This window comes from Drosophila subpulchrella, unplaced genomic scaffold (assembly GCF_014743375.2).
Source record: "Drosophila subpulchrella strain 33 F10 #4 breed RU33 unplaced genomic scaffold, RU_Dsub_v1.1 Primary Assembly Seq354, whole genome shotgun sequence".
NCBI lineage: Eukaryota > Metazoa > Arthropoda > Insecta > Diptera > Drosophilidae > Drosophila > Drosophila subpulchrella.
This window is the reverse complement of record NW_023665577.1, coordinates 10346432-10370083: the sequence shown is the minus strand read 5'-3', so window position 1 is coordinate 10370083 and position 23652 is coordinate 10346432. Positions and strand designations below refer to the sequence as shown.

Sequence of the window (23652 nt, the reverse complement as noted above, 5' to 3'; positions counted from 1 at the left end):
TTTGTTTAGGTGCTCTCGATGGGATGTCCTTTCGGAGAAAGGATTGTATTTGTATATTTAATATATTCAACGCACATATGGCGTCGACTGGAAACCGAAAAACCCCTGCCTAAATGCTTTAATTAAATGAAATCTCATGGTTTTCGGATGGATCAAGGGGATGGAAGTTGGGGAAGGGAGCGGATGGAGAATACAGGACATTGGCCGGTCCTGTAACACGTTTCACAGTTGCACGCACAACTATGCGAGATGCTGGTCCTCCGGCGGGGTGATGGTGGGGTAATGGCGGGGCTACCATGAATCCGAGGGTTGTCAGAGGTCTGGCATTCAAAAATTGAAAAACCAAAATTTAAGCTGGGCCAGCTTTTTGAATTTATGACCAAATGGCACACACACTCACATGGAATACGCATGGGAATGCATGTAAAAACTATAAAGGATCAGCCAATTCCACACATATATGTAAGAGAGTAAGGGGTGCCGAGTTTTGGGTTGGGGGTAGTTTTTCCCTGCCATTTTTCGGGGTGGCGATTGCGTAACACCACGTAATGGCATGAACAACGGACATATATTATATGTGGTGTGGCTGGCTGGCGGGACAGAAGGGAGCACATCTCCATGTAGGAATGGAAAATACATTTGATTAAAAGTTGATAAATTACCTCTAATACATTACTGTTGGCACAAGGTCGGAGTTCACTTGGATGTGCTGGGGAAAACTGTACAAAGTAGCTAAATCTCTAGAATTAGAAAGGATTTTAGGTTATTCCATTAGATATTACTATAATAATTACTATTTCCGACTAAGAAACTGTGAATACCTATTTAGGAATGAATGGCAGAATGAAGATACAAACCATTTCAAAGAGCCCACACAAAACTGTTCATTTCCTGGGGATTCAGAAGGATAATTTTGCTAACCACTTTCAAATTACTTTGTATCCGCTCCCTCCCACTGTAAATCCTCTTCGATTGCAGCATTTTCGATGCCCAGTTACCTAAGCAGGTATTTCCCATTGGCCCAATGAAGAAGATACCAACATGCTTGCCTTTCGCATGGACATTCTCTACCTCCTTTAATCCCAAAACCAAAATCGGTTGCAGGAGGGACAGGACATGTCTCCTATCTCCATCTCTTGGCATAATGTGACACGTTTCGGGGTTGTTTTCTAATCCCAAAACGAAGCAAAGGCCAGAACGAAGTGGGTATTCGGGTTGGTCTAGAAGAGGGAATGTGCCTGAGCCACAACCTGACACTCTGGTGTCGGAGTTGTGAAATCAGGCAGCAAAAATTGCTGGGCTTACCTGAGCGGCAGAAGCAGCATTTGCTCATCATATCCCACATATATCCCAGGGATCCCAGCCCAAGTGGCAGCTGTAAGATGGACACACAAAAAGACAATTATTCATGTATGCATTGGACTATAATGCTCTGCTCTGCTTTGCTCGGCTTGAAACTCACCTGAATGGCTTGAATGGCTTGAATGGCCATGCAGCATTTCACTTTGCATTATGTAAAACATTTTCACAGGCGACAAACATTTGCATGATTAACCATAATTGAAAATCCGAAAGAGACGGCGGCGGTGGCAACTGCCTTCCTGGATCATAAGTCCAATCAGTAGCGCTCCATTCAACTCAATTTATCTACGCATGCCAGGCAGCCAACCTTCGGCTTACAGATTTCAGAATTCGGATTTCTCAGCAGCTAGCTGCCCTGTCAGTGAGTCATTTCAGCTCGGTTTAGTTCAGCTAACTTGAGTGGAGTTGAGAGTCGCCTACGGTTGGGTGGAGACTTGCTTTTCCGACTTACAATGCTCTTTTTCCACGCCCTTTTGGCTGCCTTGGAATGCGATGATGCTGCGTCTTGTTTCTGGGGTCTACCAAGATTGGCTTTCCAAAGTTTTGGCTAAAACGGGGCTTAAAAATTGTTAGAAAGTTTGAAGCCCATCATCATGTAGTAATTATAGCTTATAGTCAGGAGAAACTCGAACTTAATAAAGTCATTTTATAAATATTTTTATCATTTTTGGTTATTATAAAAAGTGCTTAGGGATAGCTATAGATCTATTATAAAATCAATCAATTTTAGTGATTTGCGTTAGAAGGAAGTTTAATTCCAGGTGACTTGTTAAATATTTTAATCCAAAATTAAAAGTTGCATTTATATGGCTCGAGCCTTATTTTATAAATATTTCAATAATTTTTGGTTATTAATAAATGGATGCAAATAGCTACAAGTTTAATATAAAATCAAAAAATTTCATTGATTACTGTGAAATGAAGAGTTGCAAATTATATGATCAGGATAAACTGGAGGAATTTAAAAAAATGTTTATATATTAAAAGTGGTAGAAAATCCAATAGAACACAATGAAATCCGGGTCACTTGATAAATATTTTACTCCAAAATTAAAAGTTCCAATTATATAAACATTATTAATGTGATACTTTGGGAGAAACCCCTTTCGAATACGAATTCCTGCTTTTGCCGCCTCGTAACTGTAATTTAAAACTCATTCATAATTGAATCTCGGTATGTTGTGCAGAGAGGAAAATGCTTCCTGCTCATTAATGTTGCAGAAGAACGTAGAAGGAACTCGAACTCGAACCGGTGTTATATTGAGGCAAAAGGTAATCAGTCAAGTGCAACTTTCCTCCAGGTCTTGGCTCATTTTTACCCCTTAATGCCAGTGGCTTTTGTTCTTTGGCTCTAATGGCAGGCTTCCTGTTTAGATGGGGGATTTGGGTTTTGTTGCTTTAATTAGTTGATCGCACGTGATAGAAACCCTGGGCCCCGACTGCTGCAACTCTTTGGCTATCTTGGTCGCTTTTGTTGTTATATTAGCACTTGTCCAGCTTTAAATTGCTTGTAAAGATTATCTATGGAAAAACTCACACTCAATTTGCGCTCCAACTTCGGCGTGCATATATGAGGCATAATCTGTGCAAAATCTTAAGTAGCTTACAATGAGGGGCGTCGGTTGTGGCCTGGCCCGAAGACAATGCAGATGGGCTAGAGGATGGGATGGGGGCTCTACTATACCATATTACCACCATCGTACGTACACTTGACCATCCACACAGACATTCTCTATCCTTGTAAGCCAAAGGATACATAAATTGCAGATGTGCGGAGCCCAAGGAGCGGACAGAAATTGCTTGGCAAATGCACAGCTGTTGCCAACAAATCTACAAGCAATTCGAGTTTCAACTGAAATAACAATAATATCCACAAACACACACATATATTGGGGCAACAACAGTTGTTGCTTCCGCTTCATGTCCTTGTCGCTCCTCGTTGTTGTTGTTGTTGTTGTAGTGGTTGTTGTAGCTGTTGCTGTTCTAGTTATCCTTGTTCTTGCAGTTGTTGTTGCCGGCCAGTTGTCCTCCGTTCGTTTGTTTGTAATTTGATGCGCGCTTTTAGTTAATTGTGGCATCAGGACATGAACATTTCGGACTATGCGCAATAACTAAGCCTCCTTTGCTAGCGGCCTCTCTTTCGCACTTTGGTGACTCATAAGGGGTACAGTGCGTACTAAAAGTAAAGGTTCTTTTGAAAAAAAATATTAAAGTTTCAAGGAAAACAAGAAAAGTCATAAAAATATTTTTTAAGTGGTACAAAATAATTGAAACAAATAAAGAAATGCAAAGATAAAAAATAGTTGTGGTGCATTTTAGAAAAATATTTTTAAATGGTACAAAATAACTGAAATAAATAAGGAAAAAAATTTAATTCGTTAAACATACAAATTGTGTAAGTGGAATAAAAATTCAAAACTTAAACAAGTTTTAAACAAATACTCACTTTATCCAAAAAAGTAAAAAAAAAACCGTACAAAGTTTACTTTGTATATTTGTAGATATTAAAAAAATATTGAATATATATATATTTATATATTTTTGTAACGCACTGTACTGGTTTGTGTGTTGCTTCTGTGAATTGCCGGCCAAGTGACATTTTGTCGCAGTTGTTGCTGCCCAAGTGGGTTTGGCCACTCGTATTTCTCGGCTTTTGATCGCTTTGTTAGGCCAAGCCGAATCGAGGTTGGAGAATATTGGGTTTTAAATATGCACTGCAATTGTCACTGCCCCTTGCCAGCTTGGCATATTTTAGTTAATTAATTTTGTGGTCAAGTGCATGCAAATCGCCTGATAAAGATATGGATCCCACAAATATACGACTGACTTTGATTGGCAAGTGATTTTGAGCTGTCTGGGCGGTTTTTGCAGTCTCCTCAGCTGGCAGGAATGCAATAGTCACCCCTCCCCCCCATGATTTAATTGCATTTGAAGAGGTGAAACGAAGCCTATTAGGCTCTCTGGATGCTGGAATGTTTTTGTATGAATTTATGTGAATTTAAAACCGAAGCATTCGGCATTATTGCTCACAAATTCACACACAACCAATCGAATATAATTGGAAATTGCGGTTGTCCTTTTATGTCAGTTGAGATGGCAAGTTGCTGCTGCCTTCTCAATGACAGAATATAACTCATATTTTGGTTATTATCAATTATCAAACACATGGCCACTTTTCAATCGATGAGGTTAAAGTAATTGATGCAAATCTGCATAGAAATAAAATTGAGACTATCTAAAAATCGAATTATAGGAACGATAATTTATTATTGCGTTTTTTTGTGTGCCTTATATGAAATAACAAAATTATCATTTATGTATATATCTGGATTATTCACTGAACAATTATCCTCAGTACAATCCTGTTATTAATGTTGTAGAACAGAAACTTCTGAATGTTACCTGATTAATTAATTAATATGGCCTTACTTCCGCCAAAAGCCCAAATGCCCTAATGGCCTTGCCCGAATCAGGCCAAAATGTTGAAACCACTTCAATTTACCCCGATTTCTCATACTCTCACCACGGCTCTTAACCCGCGCTTTCATTACTTATTGAAGCACTTTACAAAAGTTACAAATTTACAATATTTTTCGTCGTAATTATGCTTGGCATATGCGCGCATATTTCAACAAGTTTGGCCATTCAACAACCCCTGAAATTGGGGTTAAAAATTGTATCGAATTATGAATTTCCATCACTCTCAACAGTTTTTCCAGTTTCATATGCAAAAGGGAATGGAGTGGTGTTTTTTAAAAAGCTGAGGGCAGAACCCACTTGACCAGTTGGACATCGTCCAGGAGACGCACATTAGTCATCTTTGGCTAAACGCTATTTGAGTTTCGCATTTCAGACTTTTTTTTATGCTGGATGATGCTGCTGATGGCTTTCTTTTATTGGGTTTCTCGAGTAGGACGTTGGGTTTCTCGGGGTCCACTGATTAGCGTTTTGCATGCGAAATGCATAAATCACTTTGGGGGCGCGGAGAAAACGACGAGTGGAAAAAAGGGGGATATACCATTCCGACGGCTCTGCAATTGCCATTTGGTCTGCGGCGACGTCGTTGACATTTTTATTGCCTGAGAAAATAGAATTTTTTCATTATTTACTCCTCCTCGCTCGGGTTGCATTTTTCTGCACGCTAAAAACAAGATTTAGATGCATAAATTTGGTTTTTATCGCAACTAAATGGCCGCAAATGCTCAGCGGTTGATATGCTGGGCTAAATAAAATATATTGTCAATAAATAATACAACAAAATAAATGGGTGGGATGCAAAAGCCATCGAAACGAGGTCCTTGGCAGTGGGCGTTGATCTCGATGGCCAAGTCATAAAAGCTGAATATGCAAGGCATGAATCACGGTCTATAATAAAATTAACTGATTTTTAAAGGCAAATAAAAATGCCCAAAGGGTTGATTTAAATATATAGTTTTAAAGACCTAAAAGCCGTGAATTCAAATGTTTAATGATGCAGATAAATATAGAATCCAATCTCTGTGGGCAGATAAAGTGTGCTGGCAATTAAAAAAAATAATTAAGATAGTTATTTTCTAATTACTCGTTATTCCCTCAATTACGTAGGCAATAATATAAATATTTAATGGCGGTCCGCCCTCAAGAGCATCTTCTTTTCGTTTCCCATATCTTTTGGCTTCACTTTGACCCTTCTGCCTCGACTAATATGCAGCATAAAGTCGTAACTTAATTTACTGCTGGGCGAGAGGAAACTACTGCGAACGGGAAAAGCTAGAGCCAAGGCTAAAAGTGTAATAAGGAAAAGTCTTTTACTAATTGAGGCCAAAGAAGCAGCAGCACAAATTATGAGCACGAAAAGAAAATAATAATTTTGTTTTACAGCTTTTTTTTTCGGTTTTTCTTTTTGTTTTTTTTTCTACCGCCAGCCAGCCGGCTGTGCTTTGTTTTTGCTGTTGCTATTTGCTCCTTAATAGCCGTCAAGATTCTCGGAAAGAAATAAAGCAAACGGCGCAAGGCGAAGACGAACCCTTTTTCTCAGGCTCCCCAAATGTGCGCAAGCGTTGAGCTGTGAAAAGGCACAACAGCAACACCACGGCAACGGCAACGGCAACGGCAGCACAGCAGCAACATCAGCACAACACAGCAGCAACACTGCAACGGCAACAGCAACAAGAAGTGGCAGCAACAGCGACGCGAGGCAGCCAAGTGAAGTGGCGTGTGGCGTCATCAGGTTGCAGATGCTGCTCCCTGGCTGCCTGAAAAAAATGCGTTCTACTTAATGTTGCATGCATTTATAGCAAATATTTCCCATGCCCCACGCCTTGGCCTGCCCACAATTGCTAATGATGCAGGAGCAGTGCAGCACAAGGAGCAACATAAGGGGTTACACCAAGAAGAAAAAGGATTAAAAAATAAACAAAATTATAAAAATATGTATTACAACTAAAGACTGGAAGACTTTTAGAAAAACATACAAAGTATGAATATTATCTTTCGGCAATTTATTAATCCCAGCCATCTGAGAAATTACTTGCTTTACTTTAGGCCAACTTTTTGAATTATAAAAGTAATGGCAACCTGACAAGATATTAGCCACATCTTAGCTTTTATAAAATATTGTAAAATATATTGAACTAAACCATACATGCTAACCTGACTTAAAAAAAGAAAATCGGGTCAGATAGCCAAAAGAAAAGTATATAATCAAAAATTAAGAAAGGCCCTGGCTTGATCCCTAAGGATTTATTTTCCTTAGAAAGAATAGAAAATGTATTATTTTTGGTACATTTTAGTATACCATTTTCTCGGGTGTAACTTTCACAGGGAGCCACAACTCATAGATCCCATCCCCAGCTGCTGTTGCCGCTGCCAGTGCAACTTAGTTGGCGCTCTTGTCATTAAGCTGCACAGCATTTACAGTTCTTGCCCGCTGGCTCCACTGAGCTTGGCTTACTGCTTTTCGATTTAACTGCTGATAGCTTTTGAAGTTAGAGTAAGTTACGTAGTGCACTTGGCGCACACTTATCTATCATTATCATCAGTAACACACAAACACACACACATCGTGGCAACTTTTCTATTACGCTGCAAACTGCACTTATCGTCATCATCAGCAGCAGCAGCAGGCGCAGCAGCAACATCTCCTGCACAGCAGCAACATCTCCACGGCACAGCAGCAACATCTCTACTCTCGGCAGCTTCAAGTGCAGCAAGACGATGATGACGATGCATCCGTGGAAGGAAGCGAGGAAGCACTGGGCCGGGTAACGTCCACTCTAATCACTATATGCATCAGCCTTGATGGCATTAGTTGGACTGCTGGGAGCTGGAGCTGCCACTGGATGGATGCCACTTGAGTTGTTGCCATCTCAGCTCTCAGCTGACGAGGATGACGATGAGTGCGGACTGTTTGGCAGCTGTTGAATCTGGCTCCCGCCGAATGATGTGCAGTGCGTTTCGGTGATGTAAGGTCAGATTCGAGGGGTTTCCAGATCGGACAACATTGGCTAAAATTGGAAGTCATTATTATTATTAAAATAATTTGTGAAGAATTTAGGAAATGAATATTGTAGAATTCTTTGCATATTTGTGCCTACGTATTATTTCCGAATTTCGTTTTTAATTTTACATATTTATTCGCTGCTACTGACAGCCCTTTCCTTAATAGCTATAGATTTTACATCGAAACCCACAAACTTTTCTGTACAACGAAATCCAAGATAAATTACTAAACTAGTTTAGCTGCTGCTTAACTAAAACTGTTAATAAAGAAAGTTGCTTTTTATACCCTTGTTTACTTATAATTAGAGTGAGATATTTTTCCATCAAGCAACTTGGTTGCCGCAGTCTTCTTTAACGTTCGGAGAAGAAAACTGTATCTATCCATCTCGTTGGCCCTATCTTTTTCTCGCTCCCCGGCCTGCGGCCTAATTTTGTATAATTTTTTTTGTATTATGAATTTGCTGGAAAATTGCAATTTTATGTGCAATTTCTTGTGGCCCTCCTACTGCAACGCCCTGCTCCTTTGCCCAGCCCCGCTGGCTTACATTTATTAGAATAATTTAATTGCTTATTAAATCATCTTTGCCTTCATGACTCTTTTTTTCTCTTTTCTTTTTTTTTAGGTGAGTTTGTTGATCTACTGCGGGGCCTTTGGACTAATTAGTTTTGCTGTTGTTGCTGCTGCTGCTGTTGCAACTGCAACTGATATTGCTGCTGATGCTGATGCAGCAGTGGCCGGTGCAACTTTATTAACCGCTCGAGGTTTCAATCTGCGGCTGTCAAATTAAATGAAATTTACACTTTACCGTTAAATTGCCAGGTACGTTAGAAAATTGCCCAGCCAGGTCCATAAATTTTTACACAGCCCCCCTTTTGTGTACATTTTAAAGTTGATGGGGGCTAACAAAAAAAAAAAAAAACCGAGCGACTCCCCAACATTTCTTTTTGCCCCACGGTGGCAGCATCCGATTTTGACACAATTTTGCAGTTGAGCGGCATAAAAAATAAATATAGTTATAGAGGAAAAGAGAGCGGGGTTGTGGAATTGTTGGATTCCCCCGGCCCTATGCTCTATGTATTATGCATTTCGCATTTCGTCATCCATCCCTTCTGCCACTGAAATTCCAGCTGCATGCCTCAATGCACTTTGCACTGAAATAGAGAAATTCCACTATTTGGTTTCTATTGCTCTGGTTGTTTGTTACCCCTTTCATGCAACTGGTTTTTTGTGTGCATCGAAAAGGAGAGGTACAAAAAAATAATGCTTACAGCAAATATAAACATGGAAAAAAGTTGAACAAACTTTGCTTGGTTTTCTTTTTTTTATTTTTTTTTTTTCGTTTCAGCCTTCAGGGCGGAGTTTTGAGTCCGTTCCGAAAACAGAAATGAAGGAATACAACAAATAATGCATATAGAAGGCATAATATAGCGATGGATATCGCGTGGGATTAGTCGTTTTAGGGGATACACTTTCACTACCAGGAACTCCTATGTGCAGGAAGTTGATGAACTAAAAGTTTAATTTAGATTTTAGTGTTTGTCTTGGGGGGGGAAACGTAAAATTTATGTTAGCATTCTTAAAAGGCTTGGGTATTAGGCATTGAATTCTAATACGTATTGTTTCTTCTGAGGAGGATTAGCCTTGGATTATAAGATAATAATTAGGTAGATCTTTTAAATGATGATCCAAGTTTTTAATGTTCTCTATCTTATCCCAAAGCATTTTACTTCTTAAAATATTTAAATAAATTAGCTTTTTTAATTTCTTTAAGCATGGTACTAATTCTATATGCCCTGGCCTTTAAGAACTTTATGCTACAAATGCTAGAGAAAAGAGAAAAATAGAGAACCATGAAATGGAAACTGCAGTCCAAATATGAATCAAGCCATGGCCCAGGCACGACCCAAAACCAAATGGGCCAGAAGACCAGAAAGAGACCAAGAACAGAGGAGGCTTTATGGCCGGCAGACTCCTCCCCTCTCCCCACCCAGCGTTTCCTGGGCTTTTGGCCAACTGGTCCAGAGATGTCTGTTCTGTTCTGTTCTGTCGACTGCGGCTGTTGCATTGTCTTGTGGCTTTGGCTGCAGTTGCACTTGGCGCTGCTTTTTGGATTTTTTATTTATTTTTTTTTTTGTTTCGGATATTTCTTTTTTACATTTGCCGGCTTTTGCCTTTGACCAATGGTCAGGGCATGTTGCCTGTGTGTTCCCTATGTTCTGGCCATGTTTTGGTTTTGTTTAAAACCATTTCTACATACTGTCTGTTTGTGTAATGCATTGTTGTTGCACGATAGTTGCAACATGCTCTTAACACATGTCCAGCTGACCTAATTCCACGAATATTTAAATTTTCATAAAGCCTGAAAGAGGTTTATTACATTTTTCTGTTATGCTTCATTCATATTTGAATTTCGTTTGTGCTGGGAAATTTTATTCTCGAAATACCATGCGAGTTTGAACCAATTAAGAGCAGAGAGCAGCGGCCCTCAATCAAAAATGTTATTTGGCCGCAAAAGTCCTAAATCAACAATTCCATAATCCAAATATCCCTAAAAGGTCGCAAAGTGTTGACAACATCGAACTGTGCTGTTGGTTCAAACTAAAGTATTTGTGTAAATATTGTTTGGTTGAAATTTGATTTCTCGGGCTAATGCTAATTTTCATTCTAGCAAAATCTGTAAATAAACAAAACTTAACAATGGCAATTGTTGTGTTTCCTCGTTTTCCGGGAAAAATGTAGTGCCAGGAAAAATCAACCACCGAATTGAGCCAGGGAAACATGTTTTCATTAGTCGAAATTATTACCCCCCGAATGTGATTTGATTTTCCATATTGTTCCGGGCACGCTTGCTTTCTATCGCGACTATATCCCATCTGTCCAGTCATCAATACTTGTCGCCCAAATCCTTTACACCATCGGCAGCACCCCAAAATAACGCCGGGAAGTTCATTTATTTTGTGTTTAACAGCATTTAGGGATTGGAATTTTCCACGCATTGTCTTATTTGCACACCCCGAAATCCGGGGGTTGCTAAATAATTTATTTCATTCTTTTCTGCCCGTTAATGCCCTTCAAGTGTTCGCTGGAAAACGTAAAGTCCTTTTTAGGCCTCCTGATTTGTCCGTGGATTAATTTGACCCTGAACCGGAGTTTCCATTCTGTCTCTTTCTGTCTCTTGTTGGGATATTTAATTTATTCTTGGGTCTTTTTGTCTAGCAACTGACCACGCAAAACTTTGGCCTTCAAAAAATGTTTTTAAAAATAATACGCTACCCTTGACCAAAAAAAAAGGGATAGAAAGAAAGAAAGAAATCAGCGCCCAAAACCCCAAAAAGCAATTTCTATGCACAGCCAACAACATAAAGTCAATTTTCAGCACGAGCCCTGAAAGAAAACACACAGGAAAAAATATATACAAAAAAAAAAAAAACAAAAAAGCCAGGGCCAAAGTCAGGCTGCCAATAAATCCGTAACGAATCCTTTTGCCAACAGCAGGAAAGGATCTACGCTTCGGTGCATTTTTGATGGACGTATCCGAGCGTAGCATATTGATGGCAAGTTTTGCGCATTTTACGGATATTGCACAATTCCTTTTTTACTCTTTATTTGGCTTTGCAGCACTCTCACTTGCCCCACGAAAAAAATGATTAATTATACAGGCGAAATGGGCGTGATTGAGGCGAACGCTGTGCGAGGACTTTTAATTGGCTTTTGAGTCATCGACTAATAAAGATTAATTGTTTTTTAAAGGCAAAAATGTTGACAATGCGGCCGGTTGGGGTGAAAAGAAAGTGAGGGAAAAAGGCCCATGCAAGAGAAATGGGAAATTGAGAGTGGAAGTGGGGATTATTGGAAGAGTTTCGGGGCCAAAGGACACTCGGATGCGTCTGGATGTCCAGGACATGCCAGTTTATCTATGTCAGCACAGTGGTACGCACTCAATTGGAAGATTAAATGCAAGCCAAACAGTCTGCTCGCGGTCTGGTACGGGTGTGATCTCTTGGCTACAGTGCGGTAGGTGGCTATAAGGCTTAAGTTTAACAGAGTTTCTGAAAATATTTGGAAGATATGTTCAAATAAAATGTTTCGGAAGATATATTCAAATAAATTGTTTCGTTACAATTTATTGATATTAAACGATTTCATTTTTTATTTTCTGGTTAGGGTTAAAATTTTCTAAAATAACTAAAATAAATAATTTTAACAAGGTGTCCAAAAGTATGCAAAACTTTTTTTAATTGTGTAATTCGATAGATTCAGGAAAGGTTTGTCGGATTTAATTGCATACTTTTAGGCACCTTTACAAGTGATTTTAAAATCTTGGAGATTTCTGTTATACCTCCAATAAAAAGCTTAAGGTACTTTAATATCATAAATAGTATGTGTATAATGTGTAAACAAATTGTATTACAATTTTAAGCAGCTTATACTTTTGTAAGGCACTGTAGCCCTTTGGTCTCCGTTTGTGGCACTTGCCAATACCGCACTTTTTTTTCCGTTTTCCTCCAGACAATGTGTTATTGTGTTACCCCGCTTCTCGTTTTCGGTTGCATATGCGGTGGTGGCTACTGTGGACCGTCGTCCATTGGCAGGTCGAACGGGGTTCAAATGGGCCGCTCGATGTTGCTGCTGCCTCATCCATTTTTGCGTATGAATTGCAAAACGCCGCACATATTTCACGTTATTGTTTGGTGGGGCTCGGTCCTCCATCCATCCGTCTGTCCGACTTTCCGACTGTCTGTGGCTACGAGTTCTGGGTAAAGCAGGTAACCCTCCTCCGATCCGATCCGATCCCATCCAAAGGCATTCCAAGTCGTGCCACACATTTGATATATGTTTTGGTGTCGAGCATGAGTTAACTGTGTCACAGGCATCGTAAATTTTCGCCACATTTTCCAAGGGTTCGATGAGTGGAGTGTGGAGTGTACTGCATTGAAATTGCTAGAAATAATCGTAAAATGATGAAGTCGTCTTCTGCAATATGAACTTCAACTTGGGCACCGAAATAAATGATTTGTGTGCTTGCATTTTTGCGTGGTGGTGGTCGCACTTAATTATCATATTTCTTTCAGCACTCCCTGAGATGGGAATATATAGGTATACATACGTATGTGTATATCTAAATTAGTTGAGTAGTTGTGTGTGGGGACTAATTAGGCGGCTGCAATTGCACTTTCAAGTGGCTGACAACAATGACAGGATATATATATCCACCGTAAGTATACCTACATGTGTTCGGAAATGTCATGAAAAATGATACACAAAACCCGCTTTGGCCAAGGGGCAGCTGCCCCTCGGATGGATGCCTTCTGTCTTTTATTTTCTGCCTCTGAGCCCTTTTGTTTTATGCCGCCAATGGGCCTTTTGTTGTTCTCGTAGTGCCTCTCTGTCGCTCCTTTTCGAGTATAATTTCGTTTAATATTGTTCATTTTAGTTGTGTAATTGTGCGACGTTGTCAAATGACAACTCCACCTCCTTCGCTTCCTTCACTTTCGTTTTTCAATTTTTCATTTCAACCGAATTGTTGGTTTTTTTTCGTTTTGCCTTATTGTTCCTGCCAGAGATCAGTTTACAGGCTATAAGGAACCCAACCTGACCGAGGGTCGCGTGGGTATCGGATACATACAGATATATATACATAGGTATAGTTCTTCATCGTACCTGCCTGGGTCTTTAGATCGGCAGCCCTGTCATATAGGGTTTGAGGTATAAAAGTGGCTTAAAGGGCAGCGCCACATTTTGACATGACATTCTCGGGTTTTTATCTGATCCGAAGCAGCAGTCAGTCGGTTGGAAAATTTCTTGCTCTTCCCTGAAATAATTCATTGGTATATACTCGCATCGTATCGTAATTTTCATTAATGGTCTGTGGCGACTCAGTTTTATGGGGCATCTGTCTGGGATGCGAAGAGATTCTGCTAGGCTAATCAAAATGATGAAATTTCAATTCTCATCCGTGGGTTCTTCAATGTGAAATTTGAGCTATTTGATGGGTTTTTAGGGTAATGCGTCTTGACACTGATTTGGATATGTTTTGAGTGCATAGATTTGACATGATTGAGATGGTGATAAACTGTTAAAAGGTTAGCATCTGATAGAGAATGGTTAAGGGGTGTTTTAGTGAAGATGGCGGCAAGATCTTGATCTGTTATTTAAAACGGTCGGAATGAAAACGAATTTGATCGGTGATTTTAAAGCTTGATAGTGGTGAAATAAAGATATTTTAATGAAGCTTATATAATTCTATAATATTAATATTTACCCTGATTAAGAATTCATATTAATCATTTATAAAAGCAACGGCTTAATACGTGCTATGATTAATTAGTAACCCGCATCAAGTTTAAAACAAAAGTTTGTTCAAGTTGAACAGTAAACATCTCAGGGACTTTTCAGGCAAAATTTATAGAGGCAAACCTGATGATGAAAGTTGGTTAGAGCTAACAAATTGGTTCGATCATGAGGCGGATACAATTTTTAAAAGTTTCCTAAACATTACAAATTGCGGCGATCATGATGATGGCCTATGATCGATATACCTTTAGTCAAGGCCTTTGTTATCATAGTCACGCCTATCGTTCGCTTGTATTTTCAATTGTATCTGCCGGATCGAAGCTTCGAAGCGCCCGTTTAACCCCCTGTTGCCCCCTGAGAGCTTTGCCAATATCCCGCGGCGAGTGCGTGAGTCGATCGAAAGAAACGCACTTGGAAGTCATTAATCAAGGCCCACTTAAACAGATTTAAACGCTTACGAATTGTAACGAGCCCGACCACGATTTATTTTTTTGTGGGTTTTAATTTTTATTTCTCGCTTTATTATTATTATTATTGATACAATGTCGTTTGTGTTAACCGTTGCCATAAATTCACTTTATTCGAGCATCGGCAACGATGACGACAACGCATGCGCCGCTGCCACAAAGACGGCGATGAAATCTCAATAAGAAAAGAAGCTGGGGACATCAAAAAAAAAAAAGGAAAAAAGAAAGAGATCGCTGGGAAATCGGAATGTAAATTTTGTCGCTTCTCGGGAATTGATTTATATCTGCAGCAAGTCTGTTGGCGGCGGCCCCTCATTTGGCTCGGATTGGATTGGCTGGGCTTGGCGCACTTCACTCCACTTTATTATTCATTGGAAACACAAGTCGCCCTGTGGATGCTGATGAACCGAATGAAGTAAAATTAAGCAGAAACTCAGCTCCGACAATACCCATAAAACCGATGGCAAAATCAAAGCCATAGCTCCACCATAGTAAAACCCCAAGCCGGAGCTTTGAATTTCAATTAATTTGACTGACTGTCTGACTGATGGACTTGACTTCCCTGCCCGAGGGAGGAGAACCTCGTAAATGTGGGCATTTTCATTTTTATGGGTTAATTGCCGTTGTACGTTTGGTTCGCTTCGGTTCAATCAAAGGCAAATGGCAAAAAATGAGGAAGGACAGGAGGGAAAAAAGGCAAAGTTTATTTATCTTCCGACCGGCCAGAATCTGTTGTGATTTATGTGACTTCTTGGGGTTACAAAAATTGATAAAAGATGTGGCAGCCAGAAGGAAGACAATCTGGCACATTGACAAAATGCTAAATTGGAAATTAATCAATGAAAATTGAATGCCAAATTAATATTTATGTGAAAGCTTTTTCCCAAAAGCCGAAGACCAATTAATGCCATCAGATTTAAATATGAAATATTATTCCGATTTGTATGTATCGCATAAAATGGGCCAAAGGAATATTAAAAATGCATTTATGTATTGGTTAACAATGGGGAAAAAATATCAATTATTTTTATTAAAAAATGGCAAAAGGATAATAACAATTAGGCCTGAGTGTTCCACATATATTAATAAAGTTTTATATAAATATGTATCTCAGTAACTTAAAATGAATTTCGAACAACAATTCCCCTTTCATATGATCAAATTGACTTAAATCGATGTTTACAAAAACTTAAAGTTTCCCCATTTGGCCACCGCGCACACATCAAAATAATAATCATTGTAATTATAGTCGAAGCCATAGTAATAATCATAAAATTGTGAAAAATATTCAGACCAGTGGACGAGTAAATTGCCTTGCCAACTTTTGACCGTTTCCCCCATAACTCCCCTGCCAATCCTTAACCCTTGTCCGCCCCGCCTGTCTGCTGTGCACAAATTATGCCTGCATTTAAGTAATTGTTGCAACTGATGACAACGCTGTTGTTGCATGCCTCCCCTGTCTATCTCTGTCACTTGCATTGACATCAAAAAAATACGCAAAAAAAAAGGAGAGTGCATATAGTATGAATATATATATATATATATATATTAATAGTGTGGAAAGCAGGACCAAGCGAAATTCATAAACTGCAGCGACGACAAATTGATGGAGGGTCGGGGGAATGCGGAATGCACAATGCACATCGTATAAAATTTTATGAAACGCCATAAAAATATTTATAAAATTGTCACCAAGCTCCTTGTTTACGAGCATTTAAAAAATAATATTTCCAATAATGCGAAAATTATACAGATAAAAAAGGGAATACTTAAACTGATTGCACGAAACGGAAATTACAGAGATCGTTGCGATAGGGAGCGTATGGTGTTAAAGATATTTAAAGTTGAGTTGTATACCCATATTTCTTGGCATTACAATTTTAAAGAATTTAATTTTTGTGATATTAAACCTATATTTTCCATGTATGAAATGCTCAATATAAAACCATTTCCAACTACAATTTAGTTCGATTCCTAACCATTTCCTTTATGAGTTTTAGAGGAGTACGCTTCATTGATTTCGCCCAGCTTTTGACAGTTGAATGCATTTTTGATGCTCATTTTCTGAGAGGGGGCAGGGGGCGGGATATGAGATGGTATACATTATGTGCACATGTATCTGGAGTTCGGGGGCACCGGATGAATAGCGTGAGTGTGTTGCACGTGTCACTAAACCAGCAGGCGGTACATGGATGTGCAAAATCAGGAGAATATTTCACACTTGCTCGACTCCTGTCTGACCCAAAGCGATTCGATGGTGCACAACCCGAACGAGAATACACGCAATTCCGAATTGACTAATCCAAAAAGCATTCCTGACACTTGCCTGGGTTGCCTTCGTTACTAATGACTTGGCACTTTTCGCAGGACAGCAGCAGCAGCGGCAGCAGCAGCAAAATCAGTAACAGCAGGCAACCTGTGTGCCACGCCCTTGGCTGTCAGGCATTTGTCATATTTCTGTCAAATAAGCGCTTTTAATATTGATAGCTGCCGCCTGCCACTGTCAACAGGATGTTGGCTTCGGCGCGTTTTCAGCTGAAGAAGTGGAGGACTCAAGCCCCAGCTTCAGAGACTCCTCATTCCAATCCCCAGGAACCCAGGAATCAGCTCAGTGCAGCTCGGAACGCAATCAGGCGTTTTATGTGAGAAGCTTAATGTGAATTTATTGCATTTCAGCCAGTTGCCACCCGCTTCCTGCTCTTCGCCCTTACATAATGAGTCTCCATTTATTTCCTTTTCATCTTTTTATGTTTTTTTTTTTCTTCATCCTCCTCTTGAAGTAAAATCAATAAGTATGCAAACGTCTCTCGCTGAGCTGCCAAATTTTGATTATGAGGGTTAACGATTTAACATTTCAAGGGGTCAGCGTAATGATGAGGATTTATAGATGCCTTTTTGACTTAACTGTAGCGCCATTTGTTTCCTGGAACCAAACTAACAAATAAAGACAACAGAAAAAAAATATGCTAAATTATGGAACATTAAAAACATTAACTTGAGACTGAAAGTTGAGGTTTTATTTTAAAGGCAAAGTTTGTTGAAGCCACCTGCGCGTTTTTTCCTTGCCAGTATCTTTTTTTTGACCACCCGCTGAGTTTGAATACCAAAAAAATGATATAAATTTATTTATACTGCGCCAGAGCTTTTCGCTCTGGGGCATTTGACTTTCGCGAGTGTGTGTTTCTTTTCGGTTTTGCAAAAAATGCAAAATGCCAAAAGGTCATCAGCTTTTGGGCCCAGCGTGAAGCATTTTCGCTGGGAGAGCACAAAAATTATGATTGCAACATTTCTGGCTGCGGAGGGCAATGGGCTTGGGAGATCATTATTAGAAGGCCGCAGAGTGGGTTTTTTTTTATTATATTCAGTTATAGCCCTTGGTTATGGGTTATAAAACTAGAGTAACAACATCAATCGGTGGCCGTGATACCACTTCAATTGAAGGCAATTAAGGGGTGAGCCTGGGGCCATAAAACAGCCAGATAGTGCAGTTTTACATGGCAAGTCAAAGTCGTTAGGGGCTTTTGATTGGGTAATATAGAGATAATTGTCAGAAGACTTCCTGGAAAATTTTTTTAAGAATCTATTTTATGTTATTAGGCTCTTTTCCTCAATTGGCTTAATCGAAAAAAACTAGATCACAAATATAAAACCAAATGAATGAACACAGTTAATAACGCAGTAAATTAATGAGGCTGTAATTGAAATGCTAAATCTGTTTTCATTAATGAATAAAAACACAAATGTATTTGTTAGTAAAGCTCACCTAAGTAAACCATGAAAAACAAAGCTTCTATTGCAGCTATCCTGATATATATTATAATTAAAATACGCATTTAAACAGAAAATTAATTAAATGAACATGTTCGCTTTGATTTGGCAATACATAAAAATAAATAATTTTGTTTGCTATTAAGCCTCAATCAATAGGTATTTAGGTCCCATCCCCTTGGAGATTTCGACTGCAATTCAAGATTCATTTATTGCAGTCTGGCCCACCTCTCACGAGTCAATTGCTGCTTAATTGCCAGCCAAGACTTCTTGCATTTCAACCTGTCCCATTGGATCGTGTCCGAGCAATCAATTCCTTAAAGTTTACACAACAATTGCGGTTTAATTAGAGTCATGCATACTACATTATAAATGCCAAAGCCAGACATGTGTGTGAATCTGAATCTGAATCTGGTTTTGCCCAGAGACAGGGACAGTTTCCAATATTTATTGCTGGGTGTGGCTAACAGCCCCCCCCCTCTCAGCCCACCTGGCATTAAAAAGGGGCTAGTCTAAGGTTTGAAATTCGTAATTAATTTATTGAATGCGTTCGCCTGCTTTCGGTTTCATGTGAATGTGTGTTTTAGCCCGGAGGTTGTAAAATTTTAATGTCCACTTCATTATCTCGACTTGAAAATCTAATTACCAAAAGTGACTGCAGTCAGGTCGTTCGGCCCAGTTTCGTTCCCTTTTCGGGACATTCTTGAAGTGCCCAAAATATATATATATATATATTATATATATGTGTGACAGGGAATCGTTTTGGCTTCTTTTTTCCCTGCAGCTGACGCCACACAAAAGTCAACAATTTTCTGGGCTCAATTAAAGAGTCGAACTGAAACCGAAACTTGGCTGGCTGCCGACTTGGCCGGGCCTTTATTATCTTGATGAGCGGCCAAACTATTTTACGAGCTCAACAACAAGTTAATTAGCCGTTGGTATTAATGCCCCCAGTGGCGGCAGTTGCTTGAAACAAAAATTTTATGTTGTCAAATGGATTTTGGCCTCTTCGTCGCCGTTCGTTCGTTCGTTCCACTTCCTATCATTAATGAAGACGCCCTGGTCCGCTGGCAATTTATTTGCTTTTCCTCTCTCTTCTGAATATATATTTTTGTATAATTTTTTATTGCCCACTGACTCCTCGGGGACTATGCAAAAATTGTATAAATACAAAGATATTTATATAGATGTGAATTCCAGTGTTTGCTCAGCTAATGATTATAATTAGATTGCCCCGAGAAGTGCGTGGTCTTGGCCATTCCATCTTAATTGCCATTAAGTCAAAGTCGTGGACCGGCGAGCGTGTGAACATTTTGTTTATGCCATTTCCGTTGCGCACCTGCAGAACAAAATCCAAAATAAAAAACCAACAAAAATAAATGATAAATGAAATCAACAAAAATTTGCATCGCCTGGCTGTGCAAATAATTTTTAATTAAATGGCAATTGCGCATACGCCGCGTGTCCCCGCGAGATGTTAGATAGATAAATCGCCAGACAGCCAAGTGCCAGCTGACACAGCTGTTGGCGACGTGTTGCAATTGCTGTCGCTGTTTGCCGCTTTGCAACTGCAACACTAAACTGAACAATCCCAATTGTAATTTGCTTGGCCGTTTATTGAGCCGCAATTTGATTTGCCCGGCAACACCTCTCACAATTGTCTTAAGCTAAGGCCAAGAGTCAAACACGATCCCAATGACAGCGTTTAAATGATCAGAAAAAAGAATTCAGAAAGACAGACAGACAAATTAAACTGGCCGAGGAGACCCCAAAAAAAACGAGAAAATCTGAGAAAAATCGTTTTTGTATAAAATGCGTTACGACAACACGCCCACACAATATCAATTTGTTGTTGACTGAAGACAACAACTGCAACAAGTTCGGCCACAATTTATTCGATGATGTTGCATTAAATTGTTGTTCAGTTCGGTTCAGTTTAGTTTTCTTTTATATTATTTTTTTCATTTCCACCCGCTGTGAACTGCGTGGGCGGAAGATACGAAATTAAACAGAAACAAAAAAAAAAGGAAAAACCAAAACAAAAGCAAAACAAATCGAGCCCCCGACAAACTTTGACCCCAAAAAAAATATGCAAAGCCAATAGGTCGGAAGTGAAAGGGTTTGGGTTCGGGTTTTGGGTCTCATAGGGACCAGAAGCGTTGGCATTTAAGTTGCTGTCGGGGTTTATAATAAAATGTAATATATTATGATTGATTTATTGGAAAAGTTTGCTATGGGAGTTACTTAACAAAAGGCTAAAAATATAAATTATATGAAAATAGGCTTAATTGTAAGCCTAAAAGAAAAGAAAATTAATAAAACAACTTTTGCATTCACTTTACCAAACTCAAAGGAATAATTAACAATCAATTAAAGCCATAAAAACCCTTAACATGTCATTGCCAATAATTCTAAATGAATTTCCCAATCAATCTGCCATCGAACGTGCGCACACTTTAGCAACACATTTTCCATTAAATCATTGAAATAAATAAAAAAAAAAAAAATACTCAAACTCGTAATTGATTCCATAGACTCTTCAAAATCACTTTCCCAGCAATTTGCGATTGATTTCCGCTTAGCGCAGCAAGTAAAAGTTCAATTCATGACATTTGGTCGACAGTTTTATTGGTGAATAATTGGTCATCATTGAAGTATTTGTACGGCGAACCGAATACCATCGAACCCGTCCATGATTGATCTATTCAATGCCAATGAAAATGAAAATGGAAACAAAGCAGCTGCCACTCCAGGCAACAACAGCAAAAACCAAAACAAGTAAGGCGACAGCAACGCAGCCACAAAAGCAAAGAAAAACTAGGGAAGAGCGACTGAAAAAACAAGAAATCAGCTTAGTCACGGGGAAAAGAGGTGGGTGGGTGGTTCTGATTCCGATTCTGGGGAGTGGAACATAAATTATATGATATGTTTGTCCTTAACTCGAAAGGTGTGGGGGTGGTGAGATTGGGCGAGGCCTTCTGGATTATGGGAACGATTATACCGGGTAACTAAAAGCGGGATAGGGTATATTGGATTTCCGATATTTTGAGATGTATAAAGGGTTATATTTTAAGGATTAATTTATAGCTTGGAATTTTATTAAATTTTAATATGAGAAATTTACAGATGTACTATTTTAATTTTTTATTGTGGTACCAATTCATTGTATCTTTAAATGCGTTCCTAATTTTTACAACTTCATTTTGGAATTGATAGTCCTTAAACAATGGTAATCTCTAGTTCTCTGGATTATGGGAACGATTATACCTGGTAACTAAAAATGGGATAGGGTATATTGGGTTTCAGATATTTTGAGATGTATAAAGGGTTATATTTTAAGGATTAATACATAGCTTGGAATTTTATTAAATTTTAATATGAGAAATTTACTGAGGTACTATTTAAATTTTTTATTGTGATACTAATTCATTGTATCTTCAAATGCGTTCCTAATTTGTACATCTTCTTTTGGAATTGATAGTCTTTGTTTAATGGGAATCTCTAGTTCTCTAGCTGGACATCTTACTATACGTTCCTTTTTTACTTGCGACTGCTCGCTGACGAGCCAAGCTACCACTAAAATAATCCATTAAAGATAAACTAAAAGCAAACACTAAACTTTAGTGCTAAGCCAGGGGAAACCGCAGGGCGCCCACAACACACCCACTCACACAGCCCATGAATGGATTGATAATCAATCATTTATCAATGAGCGAGGGGGCCAAAAGCGCGGCACACGCCTTTCCAGAAAAGTATCGCCTGTGTGTGTGAGTATAAGCTTTTAGTTTGCGTTTAACGCCTCATGGATTCTCCAAAGCGGAAGCAAGTTTTGGGTAGGGGTTTCCTTTCGAATATATGTATATATATATATGGTATGATGGAGTGATATGTGAGCATGAGCAGGAATGCACGCATTATAAGCCCTTTACCTAGATAAGAAGTTCCCAGCCAAAAGATTGTGGGAATTTCCAAATGGGGGTGGTGAAATGAAGTGAGGGCGTGCAGTTGAACAAACCGCAGCTGCTGCTGCTACTATTGGATTTAATTAATTTTCTAGCATTCTCCGAGTCTGATTTGAATCTCGGCTGTGCAACGTCATCAACATCAATTGTGGCAATAGCCGCGGGCTCTATTGATTTGTGCGAGATATATTATGGTGGGAAAACCAGATTTTCCGGGCGGTGGCGGTGGAGGGGTGGGCTTCGGTTAGGTTATATCATCTATTTTGCATAGACATATGCGGGCTCACCATATGCGGCCAGCCATTTCAAATTTATGCAATTTTCCGGCCGCTCTCTCTAAATTATTGAAAATAAACGCATTTCGCGCTGACTACTAAAATTCCACCATTTTTTTTTCCTTTATCCATTTTTGCAGGAGCCATGCGGAGTAGCGGCGGCGCCAAACAAAATGTGAGGATAAACCAGCGCTGGTGCCTTCTGGGATTATGCTAAAAATGCTCAAAGTGCGATATAAATTTTTATGAGTGTACGCGTTGAACTTTTACGACTGTCTGGGGGCGGGGGAAACAAAGAAAAAATTAGAGAAAATGCTCCAGGGAGGACGATTTAAAACAATACAATAGCTTAAAGTGGCAACGGAAATTGCATGCAAGCAGGAGGCGTGGCACTGAACGCCCCCCGGAGCACGTGACGCGCACTCACACACACACACCAATACAGCGAAACTAATAGACGTCATTTTGTAACAGTAATTGGCGCAGGGCACACGAAAGCAGCACAGCTCCTTACGTAAAGGAACCACCCCAGATACTAACCAGGAATCACCCAGAAGCCATACACACTCTCACCTCATCATCATCATCATCATCATGGCCGTCAGCAATATTGTCTGCGAGTGGCTAAGAGCTTTGGGCCTGGCCCAATATGCCGAGAGCTTCCTGGACAATGGCTACGACGACCTAGAGATATGCAAACAGGTCGGTGATCCCGATCTGGACGCCATTGGCGTCGAGAATCCTGCCCATCGACACAAGCTGCTCAAGAGCATACGATCGCTGAGGGAAAAGGGCGCTGCATCCGTCTACTTTATGCTCAACGATCCCAATTCGCTATCGGGCAGTATGGAGATCCTCTGCGAAACACCGCCCAGCAATGAACTGGAGCTTGTCCTGCGGGAGCAGCTGGAAACGGACGGAGTCCGACTCACGGCGCATCCATACTCAACACCGGTAAGTGTTTTTGAAATTTTTTCCAAATCTAATCTAAGCTAAAAAAAAAAAAATGTGTGTTGAAAGAGTGTCGGCAGAGCTCAGGCAGG

At 39.5% G+C, this 23652-nt stretch overlaps 1 protein-coding gene across 5 annotated transcripts in view; it reads left to right on the top strand.

Annotated features, from left to right (window-relative positions):
- LOC119559813 overlaps positions 1-23652 on the top strand; it is a 162310-nt gene that overhangs the window by 20749 nt on the left and 117909 nt on the right. For all 5 annotated transcript variants that reach the window (XM_037872902.1, XM_037872901.1, XM_037872900.1 and 2 more), the window contains exon 4: positions 22750-23563. In XM_037872902.1, coding sequence (XP_037728830.1) covers positions 23204-23563 — 360 coding nt within the window. In that variant the 5' untranslated portion in view covers positions 22750-23203. The remainder of the gene's footprint in view (positions 1-22749; positions 23564-23652) is intronic.